This window comes from Panthera tigris, chromosome D4 (assembly GCF_018350195.1).
Source record: "Panthera tigris isolate Pti1 chromosome D4, P.tigris_Pti1_mat1.1, whole genome shotgun sequence".
NCBI lineage: Eukaryota > Metazoa > Chordata > Mammalia > Carnivora > Felidae > Panthera > Panthera tigris.
In genome coordinates this window covers 17,666,869-17,681,077 of record NC_056672.1, presented here as the reverse complement: position 1 = coordinate 17,681,077, position 14,209 = coordinate 17,666,869, and the positions used below count along the sequence as shown (strand labels likewise).

The window sequence follows — 14,209 nt, the reverse complement described above, 5'->3', positions numbered from 1 at the left end:
TTGAGTTTGTGCAGGCATGTGTAATGTATACACATAATCTGGAATTATTAACAGTACAGTATCACTACATTGTGGGGCTACAAAAGGAGGTTTTACCGCTTGCCAATTTCACTTCAATTACAAGGAACTTTTTGTAAAGCGTAAGGACAAAGAAAAAAAATGGGTTTTCTGTTTTGACGTAACTTCGAAATGTTTCTTTCCCTAGAGATGTGATGGGCTCGTATTTATGTTATCAGTTCTCTCTGACCCAGGCAGCGATTATATAGTTTGGGATAGAGCTGTCAATGACCACCCCCATCTTCGTGACTCAACCTTTTTTTTCACGCCTGTTTTAAAGAAAGACATGTCTGTGTTTGCGACACTTTAGGGAGATGGCTTCAAAAGCCTTTAACTGTATTAATAACACATGCTAAGGTGGTCATTTTCGGCAACAGGTGAACACTACTGTGCGCTCAGATCCCCGTCTTGAGCTCACAAAGGGTTCCGCGTCCGCCTAGGTTTGTTTCCCATACCTCCGATCTTGGCATTGAAAGCAATTCCGACTGTGCAGTGAGAGTTGTTTGCTGCGGCTGCCACTTCTCCAGCACAGCGGGTCCCATGCCTGCAGGGAGAACACACACACTTGCTAAAGTATGACGCTCCATCCTTACAGACCCAAAAAACATCACTGCCACCATTCAGGCTTCAAAGTGGTGAAGAACGCAGCAAGCTGTGGATGTTGCTGGAACTTCTGTCTAAATAGCACAGAGCCTGTCCACTGCAAACTTTGAGCATTTCATTATATTCTGTTTGGGATTACAGTAAAACCTTTGGCTTTGAGCATAATTTGTTCCGGAAACATGTTCGTCATCCAAAGCACTCGTGTATCAAGGCAAATTTCAAGAACCATCGGCTGAGTTGTGATCATGACATTCGGTGCCATGTACTACTCATATTGCAAGACATCGCTCATTTATCAAGTTAAAATGTATTAGAAAGGTTCTTGTCTTGCAGAACACTCGCAGAACAAGTTACTCAGAATCCAAGGTTTTACTGTATATTACTGAAATATATATACACATGTATGTATACATGTATATATAAAATCTCCTTGAAAGCTAACATCAAATGGTATGTTTCTTCGTATTCTCTCAACTTCCATTGTCCAATACGGTAACCACCAGACATCCATGGCCATTCAGTACTTGAAATGTGACTAGTGTGACCTTATTTCAACTTTCATTAAATTTAAGAACTAGTATTCAATTCAATTATTACAAAATTTAAGAATGTCACTACAGGAGAATCTACTTCTTAAACTGTAAACTAAAATACAGATCAAGTATCTTCAGTGAAAATCTACGATCTAAAATGCGATATGCCATAAATACACATTGGATTTCTAAGATTTGATATGAAAAAAGCAATGTGAAATAATCCCCTAATACTTGTTTTATATACATGACATGAAATATTTTATTTAATAATATATATCATCAATATTTATTTCACCTGTTTCCACCATTTTACTGCTCTTTAAAAATGTGGCTACTAGAAAAGCAAACATCTTTTTCTGAAAAACATTCCGTTCATTTCTCACCACAGTGACTTTGTTCCTTGATCAGAAAAAATCCTTTAACTGAAAGGACTTCAAAAATCATCCTATCCGAGGATGGCAGAGAAGTTTCAAGTGCAAAGTATAATCTGATTAGAGATGTTGACCTAACACTGTATTGAGAAGAATTCTGAGATATGGCCGAGCCAGAGAAAGGAGACTAGGGCCGATGAAGACTGTGTGTTCTAGATGCAGACGAGGGATGTAATAACCACAATAGCGTATTTGTCATTGCTACTCAAGCCCAAGGCTCATTCCTTTGCCCTCAGTTTTAGAGATGAGGGTGCTTAAGGAGGCCCTGAGATGGAGAGGCCTGAGTGCCTCACTCAATTAAACGTCCAACTCTTGATCTCGGCTGAGGTCGTGAAGTTAGGGTTCACGAGTTCGAGCTCCACATTGGGCTCTGGGCTGATGGTGCGAAACCTGCTTTGGAATCTGTCTCGCCTTCTCTCTGCCCCTCCCCCACTGGTGCTCACTTGCTCTCTTGCTCTCAAAAAATAAATGAATAAACTTAAAAAAAAAAAAGGAGGCCCTGAGATGTAAAGAGATATGCTGAAAGCAGCCCAAACATTACTTTCTACTTTATAGAAGAGACCACACTCATCATGGGCTATGACTAGCATCTGTGCAAACGTAAACAAGTTACTGCTTATGATGGATAGGTACACACACAAGTTTAGACAACAGAGAAATACCCTGCTTCATCCACTTAGCAACATCATACATATCTTCCTATGTGAACAGTCAACATGTCATTTAAAAGCTTACTGGTAACTCACATCATCTTTTAAATGGTGCACCCTTCCCCCCCCCCCCATAGTCTCTTTCACAACTCACTTATTCCTGGAAATTTACCCAGTATTTCACTAATATTAACAAGGCTATGAAGAAAAATCTTGAGCGTTTATATCATTTTATACCTTGGGATAAACTCCTAGAAGTGGAATTACTCCATCAAAGAGTACAGAATACACCGTCAATTTGTTCAGATGTTTAAAGTAATAAAACTAAACCTCAAAAAACCCCTGCAAGATGGATAAATGTTATTACAAAGCATCAAATTTCTGTGCATCACACACAAAAAGGAAATACCATAAGCCTACTTGAATGACAATATGAAGAATGGAGAAAATATCGGAGCAAATCCCTGTGTCCATAAACCCCTATGAATGAGTTTTTCAATCTTTTTCATCCTTGCCAATTGGACATGACAAACGTTACCTCATTGTTACTTCCCTTTCTATCCCCTCAGATTACATTTGATGTTGTACATCTTTTCAAATACTTATTAGCAATTTCTCTTTCTTGCTTTGTGAATAACATTTTCATGCCTTTTGCCCATATCTGTTGCATATACATTCCCAGATATGTTATTTGGAACACAGCAATCTTATGGCAATTTTAGGTCATTCTACACAGCAATTAATTCTGAGGTACTCACAACTATCTTGCCATTCTGGCATTTGATTGTACCACTTTAATCATCAGAAAAATGATCCATTTTTAAAGGAAAATAATATTTCTTAATATTTTTTAATGTTTATTTTTGAGAGAGAGACAGAGTGTGAGGAGGGGAGGGGCAGAGAGAGAGAGAGAGAGACAGAGACAGAGACAGAATCTGAAGCAGGCTCCAGGTTCTGAGCTGTCAGCACAGAGCCGGACGCAGGGCTTGAACCCAAGAACCTTGAGATCATGACGTGAGCTAAAGCGGAAGCTTAAGCGACTGAGCCATCCAGGTGCCCCGTAAAATAGTATTTCTTTTGTAAATTGCAACCTAAACTACCAACTTTACCTACCCCTGAACCCAGCAATTATTTACGTGATTCTTCATTAGTCTCTGACTGCCTATCATTGCATGGTGTAAGTTGTTTTTTTCTCAAATGTCAAATTCCCTTTGGGAGTCCATTTTTCTTATACTTCATTGTATCTATTACTAATTAAGGCAAGTGCTACAGGATCATTAAGGATCTGATTTTAATTCTCCAATTGTTATTTGTAAGTCCATGATGGATTTGATGTTTTCTGCAGTTCTGTCAATTTTTATTTTATTCAGAGTGAGCGGAATTATTAAATCTTCCTAGTGAAACTATTTAGGAATATGTAGTAAAACTCTAGGAATCCTATAGCAAAAAAAATTAGAATAAAGATACAGGTTAATAATTAAATGATATACCTTTTTTGCTCCCTTGACTGTCAAACATCCGTATCAGTTATAGCTCTTATAAATACAATATAGTTATGTTTTCTTTGAATCTAGGCTATATTTGTCCTTTACTTGAGAGTAAGTATATTTACAGTGACTATATCCATTGTTATAGGATATATTTAGGTTCATTTCTGCATGGATGTCATTCATACAATTCGCTAGTGTTTCTCATAGCTATTTGATCATAAATACCTAACATCACAAAGTCTAAAGTCATCGACACTTTTTTCAACTTTTCCCAAACAATACAGACTACACCGTTTAAACTGTGATTACTCACCTCTTAACAAATAAGTTGCCCATGATTATAGTTATACATTTTTTTTAACCTTTGAAACTATCCATTTGTGCCACTACTTTGAATAACCAATGTTTCTTTAGATTTACCAATATTCTTTGTTTTTGTGGTTCATAACTCCCTTTTGGGATCACTGACTTCTTTCTGAAGAACATCCTATAAATGTGTCCATCAGAGAGTCTTTTGGTAGCCTCAGAAAATTATTTTACTCTTGTTCTTGAGAAAGAATTTCACTGGGTATATAAATGTAGACGAACAGCACTTCAAAGAGGCTATTCTACTGTCTTCTAGTTCCATTGTTTCTGGTGAGAAATCAGCCATCTTGGCAATTGAGTTCTCTCTGGATACTTGTCAGATCTTGTCTTTGTCTTTTCTACTCTGTAGGTTCATTAAGACGTTGTTAGGATTTTTTTCTTTCTTGCAATTCCTAAACCAGTGATTAAATGTTTAAATCTTCAGAAGTCTCGGGGCGCCTGGGTGGCACAGTTGGTTGAGAGTCCGACTTCAGCTCAGGTCATGATCTCGCGGTTCGTGAGTTCGAGCCCCTCATTGGGCTCTGTGCTGACAGCTCAGAGCCTGGATCCTGCTTCGGATCCTGTGTCTCCTTTTCTCTCTCTCTCTGCTCCTCCCCTGCTTGTACTCTGTCTCTGTCTCTGTCTCTCTCTCTCGAAAATAAGTAAACAGTAAAAAATTCTAAAAAAAATCCTCAGAAGTCTCAGCTCATACCTTTGAAAATTACCTTACTCTTTAATTGCACCTTCAGACTTTCCATATCTTTTTCTCTCTGGGCTGCTCTCTATGTAACTTGCTCAGTTCTATATAACACTTATCTTCGGCCATGACTAACTTGCTATTTAATCCATTCACTACATTACCCGCATCGATCATTAGATTTTTCCTTTCAAGTTCCTTTTCGAACCCACCTGGTTAATTTGAACAGTCTCTTCAAAAACAAAACACTTTTCAATTGAATGTACTGACACATACATTTCTTGGTATGTGTGAATTATATGTGATAATTCTAAAATACATGAATCTAATTCTGCTTTTTTTGCTGCTGGATTGTTTTCATGGTATTATTTTCCCCATGTGGTTGGCAAACCATCCGTTCAGAAGGCTTTTATCTTTGTGAATTCTTTGAGGATGGAAGGGACGATGCATTAGGAGTTTCTGTTTTATGCGGAAGTCTTCTCTCACCTCAGTGAACGAAGGTCTTATCTCCTGCCATCCCTGTGCTTTTAAAAAATCCCGCTCCAGGCTGGCTGGCATTGGCTGAAAAAATTCCTAGGGCCCACCTATTGCCTACCTAGGTGATGCTTCTGAGCTTTCTGAGAGAAATACTCCAGCTATCCCCTTAGCTCAACCATGTACTAAAAATTTCTTTTTTTCCCAGGAGGTTTAGATGTGTTACAGTAGGAAAGATTTAATTGAGTATCTTTCGACCACAGTATTTTTAAAACATAAGAACTAACTTGGCTCTGTACTCCTCAAATGCAATAAAACCCTACACATATTATGCTCGTCATTAATGTACAGTGAATTCTCCTAAGTGAAGAACAGAGTGACTATTTCCTTCTAAAAACATTTCTTTACAGATTTCTGTACATTGCTCTAGATCGTGAACAATGACGAACCATTTGGGGGGATCGCTCTACTGCAGATACATCTATTTCAAATACTGGTTAAATAATATTTGGAACATACTGTAATTGAGGGTCCAAATTGCTAGCTCAACTGCATTCAAACAGCTCACTCTCTTCAGGTGACAGTGATCGTTACCCCATGTAAAGTACCTGTCATCTTTTGTATTTTTATATGTTGGTTGGATTCAGTGTTTTGACTTGGATTTAAGATAGATCAGGGGTATCTGAGTGGCCCAGTCGGTTTAGCATCCGACTTCAGCTCAGGTCATGATCTCAGGGTTCATGGGTTCAACCCCCGGTGTCAGGGTCTGTGCTGGCAGCTCAGAGCCTGGAGCCTGCTTCGGATTCTGTGTCTCCCTCTCTCTCTCTGCCCCTCTCCTGCACATGTTCTCTCTCTCTCTCTTTCTCTTTCAAGAAAAATAAATAAACATTTAAAAAATTAAAAAAAAAATAGATCATGTAACAATGGATATCACCATGACCTGTTCAAGTACGTCAACAAGATTAAGTTTATTGCTTCTCTCAAAGAACAAGGGTGGTCAGCATTAAGAATATTCATGATGTCAGTCAAATATAAAGGTCACAAAACAGACCAAAGTCGGTGTTTCAGATGTATCTTTCTTCAGAGATAACAGAGCATAGGCATATAGATTACTGTCAGCCAAAGAGAACAGTTCCAGTAGATTTTAGTCCGGAAAACAATATGCTCATTATACTACACTCTGACCCACAGCACCTAAGTATGAATTTATTAGCCAACTCCCATGCAACACCGCGTGGAAAATTAGCCATTTAGTTTCCGTGCCTATCATCATGATAACACTAATACTCCTTATTTTCTGAGACCACAGAAGGTAATCCAATGATACAAACTATAATGGATATTTAGACCAACGGCAAAATGAAATGGACATCATGTAATATAAAGTGATGTAGACGAACTAGGAAGTAAAAAGTGCATCACATCTCTGATTCTCTTAGGCATATTATCATTGCTGCCGGTACTGTAGTAAGTGAAAAATGTTCTATCACAGAATTCTTTACTTGAAGAAACCATTTTGGCTCGTAAAGAGCATCTTGATAAAGAGGTGATGACAGCCTCTGTTCTACCATTTCAAGTTTTCTCATCTACTACGTTATCTGTTCCCAACAATAAACCACTGAAATTAAAGGTCTCCAGAAGTTTTACCCGGGGTCTATGATTGAAAAGAAAGAAAATGAGATCAGAGAGTGCCTGTTCATTCATTTCTACGATATCCTGAACTCATACAGGGGAAGCGAAGGGAGTATAGAGTATAAATGCATAGTCGACTGTATCTTGCTAGGTGGTAAAATACTGCCTTCACATATTCTCTTGCCTTCTCATAGCCCTAGAGTCACAGTGCTTTGTGAACTTTGTTTCTTCCATAGGAGTTAGTGGGGATAGAAATACCAACTTACTTGAGCAGCTTGAGGTTTGGAGACAAGCTGCAAGTAAGCTCAGCAATGAACCCGAGACGTCGGGACACACGCGACAGGTCTTCGGTTGCCACCGCGTTGCTTGAATGTCAAAATTCAAGCCCCACACCAAGCAGTGACATCTTGGAGAAAGACTATTTTCTCTTTCATTTCCTTCTTGAAACCTCTTCAGCTGTTCGTGGATTCAGTCTACCCCCTCACTGTTTCTATTCCCTTTTGACATCTGCTGTGCCCATTCTCTTTGGCAGGTTCTAATTTTGTTTAAATTTGACTGAAAACTTGCCATTTCGAAAGCTCGCTTGGAAAGGGAGAGGAGAGCAAGAAATAATGATGTATTTGACGTGTTCTCCAAAATATCGCTTAGAACTGACGTTTCTGATGCTCAGATTGTTCTTGATAATATTACCACCTCGTGCTTACATCACACTCTACAGTTCTTTTTTTAAAAAGTTTATTTATTTTGTGTGTGAGCATGTGCGTGAGAGAGAGAGAGAGAGAGAGAGAGAGAGAGAGGGAGAGAGCGAGCCCCAAGCAGGCCCCACACTGCCGGTGCAGAGCCCGGCATGGGGCTTGATCCCACGAACTATGAGATCGTGACCTGCACCGAAACCAAGAGTCAGACACTTAACGAACTGAGCCACCCAGGCGCCCCCACGCTTTCCAGTTGTTTTAAGTATTTTAACCTCGTCTGATTCTCACCTCAACCCTCTCGTGTAAGCCAAACGGGTATCACTTCTCTAGTTTCACAAGTGAGCAAATTCAGTCAGTCAGATGGTGACTGGAAGGTAAAAAACATGGCAGGCTCAATCCTTATGTGATGCCTTTTCTCTATTCCAGGGAGAGGCACAGGGGTCCACGTCCCTGTCTCTGAACGGCCGCCGAGATTTCATGCCTTTTACGTGCTACCCTACTTATCCCGTGAGGTAGTTAGTGGCAACTCTACTCCTTCATTACTATTGATGACAGGATATTTGACAGTCTATTTTATAGAATCTCTCTAATAAATTATTCAGCTTGAGGTAGAAGGAGAAAATGCTGGGAATCTTAAAAATGAAAACTTAAGAAGAATGGATTATTGCCCTGTCTTCAGTGAAAAGCTTTACCAAATCTCTTGTAAAAGTTTCGGGGGTGGGGGTGGGGGGGGGAAGGTAAATGAAAAATTGTTTGAGGTAACAAATCACACAGTCCACTTTTTGGTGATTAGTTTTTGTGAGACAATTAAGATACTAGCTTCTGAAGTGACTGCAATTATACATAGTCCCTGAGGCTCCCATAATGTTCAATTTTTTATTATACAGGGAAGGAATTCAGAAAAACTCATTCAAAGTAACTGCTATGGACTGAATGTTTTCGCCCACCTCACCCTCAATTCATATGTTGCAAGCCTAATCCCAGTGTAAGGATATCTGGAGCTGGGGCCTTGGGGAGGTTATTAGGTCGCGAGGGTGGAGCCCTCATGATGGAATTAGAAACAGCAGAGAACATTCTTCCTTTCTCTCTCTCTCTCTCCCAAGTGTGGATACAGTAAGAAGGCAGCTATCTGCAAGCCAGAAAGGGAGCCCTCACCAAGAACGGAATCTTGGACTTCTCAGCCTCCAGAACGGTGCAAAATAAAGATTTATTGTTGAAGCCACCCAGTCTACGGGATTCAATTATTGCAAACTCCACCGAGACACCAACAAATAGCTATACAGAATAAGATATTCAGAGATGCTCTGACAGCCTAATATTGAAAACATCTTGAGCATGAACTCTAAATTATGACAGCTCTCAATAAATTAACATTTATCCATTTTTTAGGGAGACAGAGAGTGAGCGGTGGGGGGGGGGGAGCAGAGAGAGAGGGAGACACAGAATCGGAAGCAGGCTCCAGGTGCTGAGCGGTCAGCCCAGCGCCCGACGCGGGGGCCAAACCCACAAACCGTGAGATCATGACCTGAGCTGAAGTCGGACACTGAACCAACTGAGCCACCCAGGGACCCCTAAAGTACGACGGCTCTTAGCAGCAGACATTGTAAATCCGCCTCTTGGTCTTTAAGAAGAGATACACAATATTTAAGGAAGCTAATAAAAGTGAGCATTCATCAACTGCTCCAAAGTCTAACAGATAGGTATGTTACAGATAAGAAAGTGAAAAATATATTTTATCATGTTAACTACTAATAGGCCAACAAAGAGTTAGCATCAGATATATCACATGTAAATGACTAGCAAAGTATTCTAAAAAGCAGAGAATTTTCTTTTACAGGTTTAAAACTACTGTTAGCTTGATACACACATACACATATACACACACGAAGCACAGATAAAAACTAGTAAGACCTGAACAAGGTTTGCAGAGTGTATTCACGCCAATTTCCTGGTTTTGATATTTTACTCTAATTATGTAAGTTGTTATCAGTGGGGGAATCTAGATGAAGAGTATGGGGGACTTGTATATTTTTGCACCTTTCTGTGAATTTATAATTATTTTCTTAAGTAAAAAAAAAAAAAAAACCATTGTAGTTCTGAAGAATCTCCAGTTATTTACAATATTTGGTTGTAATTCAAGACGAGTATTTTAGTCAGAACACGAAATAATGACAATAATATAAATAAAACTCAAATGGTCAGTATACTGCCCTCTTAAAAATGTTTAGATTTTTCACAAACTTATTTTTAAAAATGTTTTAGTTTATTTTCTTGTAATTGAAGTATAATTAACATAGTGTTCTATCAGTTTCAGGTGTACAATATAATGAGTCAATGATTCTGTACATTTCCCAGTGCTCATCAAGATAAGTGTACTCTTGATCCTTTTTACCTATTTCACTTATCACCCCCACCCTCAACATCCCCTTCTCTGGCAACCACCAGTTTGTTCTCCGGATTTAAGTCTGGGTTTTGGTCTCTTTTTTTCTTTGTTCTTTTGTTTCTTAAATTCCACATATGAGTGAAATCCTATGGTATTTGTCCTTCTCCAACTTATTTCACTTAGCAGTATACTAGGTCCATCCACGTTGTTGCAAAGAGTAAGATTTCATTCTTTTATGGCTGAGTAGTATTCCACTGTGTGTGTGTGTGTGCACATATGTATATATATGCGTGTGTGTGTGTACACACACACACACTCCATATCTTTGTCCATTCATCGATCAATGGACACTTGGGCTGCTTTTATTTTGGCTATTGTAAATAAGGCTGCAATAAACATAGTGGCGTGTGTGTCTTTTCAAATTACTGTTTTGTTTTCTTTGAATAAATACTCAGTAGGGAAATCACTGGATCATATGGTAATTCCATTTTTAATTTTTGAAGGAACCGCCATAACGGTTTTCCACAGTGGCTGCACAAACTTGCATACCGCCCCCCCAAGAATGCATAAGGGTTTTTTTTTCTATACGTCCTCGTCAACACTTGCTATTTCTTGTCTTTTTGATTTTAGCCTTTCTGACAAGTGTCAGGTGACATCACATTATGGTTTTGATTTGCATTTGCCTGAGGATTAGTGACGTTGAGTACCTTTTCATATGCCAGCCATCTGTATGTCTTCTTTGGAAAAATGTCTATTCTGGTCCTCTGCCCATTTGTTCAGATTATTTGTTTGTTTATTGATGTTAAGTTGTGTAAGTTCTTTATATATTTTGCATATTAACCCCTATCATTTGCCAATATCTTCTCCCATTCAGTAGGTTGCCTTGTCACTTTGTTGACGGTTTCCTTTGCTGGGCCAAAGCTTTTTGTTTTGGTGTAGTTTATTCTTGCTTTTGTTTCCCTTGCCTTAGGAGACATATCTAGAAAAATGCTGCTAAAGCCAAGGTCAAAGAAATTACTGCCTATGTTTTCTTCTAGAATTTTATGGTTTCAGGACTCACATTTAGGTCTTTAATCTATTTTGAGTTTACTTATGTGTACAGCATAAGAAAGCGGTCCATTACAGCATAAGAAAGCAACAAAACCATTTGTTGAAAAGACTGTCTTCTTCCCATCTTATATTCTCACCTCTTGTAGATTAATTGACCATATAAGTGCTAGTTTATTTCTGGGCTCTGTATTCTGTTCCATGGATCTGTGTCTATTTTTGTGCCAGTACCATACTGTTTTGATTACTACAGCTTTGCAGTATGTCTTGAAATTTGGGGAGAGTGATCTCTCCAGCTTTGTTGTTGTTTCTTAAGATTGCTTTGGCTACTTAGGGTCTTTTGTGGTTGCATACACATTTTAGGATTATGTGTTCTAGTTCTAGGAAAAATGTTGGTATTTTGAGAGGGATTACTTTCGATCTATAAATTGCTTTGGGTAGTATGAACATTTTAACAGAGGTTATATGAGCACGGTGGATCTTTCCATTGGTTTGTGTCTTCAGTTTCTGTCATTAATGTTTTATAGCTTTGGAGTAGAAGTCTTTTACCTCCTTAGTTTATTCTTAGGTATTTTATTCTTTTGGGTGCAATTATAAATGGGACTATTTTCCTAATTTCTCTTTCCATTTCTTCATTATTAGTGCATAGAAATAAAACAGATTTCTGTATATTCCTTTGGTATTCTGAGGCTTAACTGAACTCATTTATCAGTTCTAGTATTTTTTGGTGGAGTCTTCAGAATTTTCCACATAGAGTATCAGATCATCCGCATTAGGGAAGGTTTTATGTCTTCCTTACCAGTTTAGACATCTCGTATTTATTTTTCTTGTCAATATGCCGCTTTGATAATGTTCTCTTACCTCCACCATTTTCCCTCTTCTTTACTCTTTCCAGCCTAGACCTTTGACATCTCCCTCTTTTTTTTTTTCTTCCTTCTATTTGCCCAAGCCTAGGAAAAGAGTTTATTCATTACTAACTGAATTCATTGTTAACTATGCTAGCCTATACATAAAAGAATAAATAGCTTGGTTTATCAGAAAACCTAGTTCTTTAGCTCACTCCTGTTGCTTTCTCAAATACAATATTGCAGGCACTGAGGTACATTAAAACCCACGACAAGCACCTATGTGCATGGGTATGGTCCTGACAAAGATCTTAGCCACCTGTTTATTAACCTAACTCTCCTCCTACCCTTAAGAGTCAACAACATCCTCAAAGCAATGGGGTATGAGAGATCCTCGTTGATTAAATATACTCATCATGATAAGGGAATGAGGCCTTTCTCCCTGGCTCACTGGTTCTCTATAGATTTATCTATCATGCTCTTCAGTTCTTCTTTTAATTTTCATGATTAGTTTTCCATGTGATAACATGAATTCATTTCTATGAATTCAGTCTGCCCATGCTTGTTTATGTTCCCCAGTGATTTCATGGTGCTCTTCCTTCCCCAATGGGTCCATGAAGAGCCCACAACTCTACGCTTGAAGCTCCCTAACCTCTATCAGAGGGTTCTGTTTACTGTCTAAAAACTAGATCTACTAGTTTTTACTCTATGTAGTTAGCACTTTGGGAACACCCTGATCTCATTTTCCACCACAAATGGAAGACTGCAAAATTGTCTCCCTTACCCCTGACTATGAATAGACAGAAATTAGTCATTCCTGCTGATTCATTTTAGGTCTGTTCTCAGTGAGCTGGGAGTCAAGTGTTTTCTCTTAAAAGTTCATAAATGTGGATCGGGAAGCTCCAACTCTTCCTTGAAACTGGAAGGCACAGCATGATGCCATATTTTCTACTGCTTTACTGGGTTAAGTGCTATCTACAATTCTGGAAAGTAGAACTATAACACTTTCTTTTTGTGTAAACAAGGAATTCTGCCAGGAATATGTTGTATTTTTCCTTGAAAATGATCAAAGAACCTCCCAAGGATGAGTTTATTTAACAATATTAGTCCCTGCTTCCCTCCTTCCTTCCTCAAGGCCAGATAATTCACATCCTATGTCCAAGCATCTTTGAAGCAAGGGGCGTACGAAGTTGAATAATATCAGGATGTGGTGCTTCCAATCTTGGCAGGCAAAATTCCGAGTCAAGAATGGACAAAACCTTTCTTCCTTATCTATAGGGGAATTACTTTGGTTTAACTTTCTAGCTCTGTTCCCCTGGATATCTGGTAAAGGTGGGATATCAGCTACCTAGCAACACTGCTTATGATAAAAGTGAACCCTGGTTGGTGAACTACCAGAAAGTGGGAGGTCTGTGGCCAGGATGTTGGATACACAATGAGAAGTCTTGGCTTTGGGCTTCTGCGAGTAGATACCAGACGCTGAGTGTGGTTTTCCTGTGTCCCCTGGAAGCTATATTTATAGGCTCTTGCAAGAAATATCGTTCCTAATAGCATGGGGTCTTTAAGGCAAAGTGACCCCACTCACATGGCTCTTTCTTGTACAGCTGAGGAGTCATTTGGGCACTGAGGGGAAAGAAGAGCAAAACATGGTCCTGGAGCTGGTGAATTCCCTTGCTAAAGAAATACAGCTGATATTGGACGACGGGTACATTATATTCTTATCCTCCTAATTACCACTAATGAGTTCTAGGAGTTCAACTGACCACCGATTGAACCTACGACCACTGATGGGTGTGTAGTAAGATTGATGCAAGTAATTACCAAGGACTCAGGTACATGCTAATCAAGGTTTATGTACAATGTGTTAGAGGAGTTTCTGCTCCAAGGGTTCTGGCTTGAAGTGGGTGTTTGTGAAAATGCTTGGTATGCAATCCAAACAACTTTCTCCTCCTTACACCTGAACTGGTTTTCCTATAATTTTGCGGCATCATAATTAAAAGAAAATTTCATAATTAGAACTCACTAAAGCATGAAATATGAAGTATATACTGAGCGTATATGCCAAGAGACTGGAAAGAGATCTATAAAGATAATGAGAGAAATAATGGCCTGTATCAAATTACAATTTTGATTTTCTTGTGGTCTATTTCTTTCCATACGTATTTCTCATCTCCAAATGTATCCTGAGAACCACCCTGTACATATAATTCTCAAGTAGCAAAAAAAAAAAGAGACCAAAATGCTAGAATGTACTCTACATAGACAATATTTCAACTTTACCTGTATTCCTCTATGTGGGTAAACATCCAATTTTATGAATATTC

General features: G+C 38.8%; 1 protein-coding gene across 3 annotated transcripts in view; it reads right to left on the bottom strand.

Moving 5' to 3' along the window:
• Window positions 1-14,209, bottom strand: part of PCSK5 (proprotein convertase subtilisin/kexin type 5) — a 447,842-nt gene that overhangs the window by 279,967 nt on the left and 153,666 nt on the right. For all 3 annotated transcript variants that reach the window (XM_042963381.1, XM_042963382.1, XM_042963383.1), the window contains exon 6: window positions 513-601. In XM_042963381.1, coding sequence (XP_042819315.1) covers window positions 513-601 — 89 coding nt within the window. The remainder of the gene's footprint in view (window positions 1-512; window positions 602-14,209) is intronic.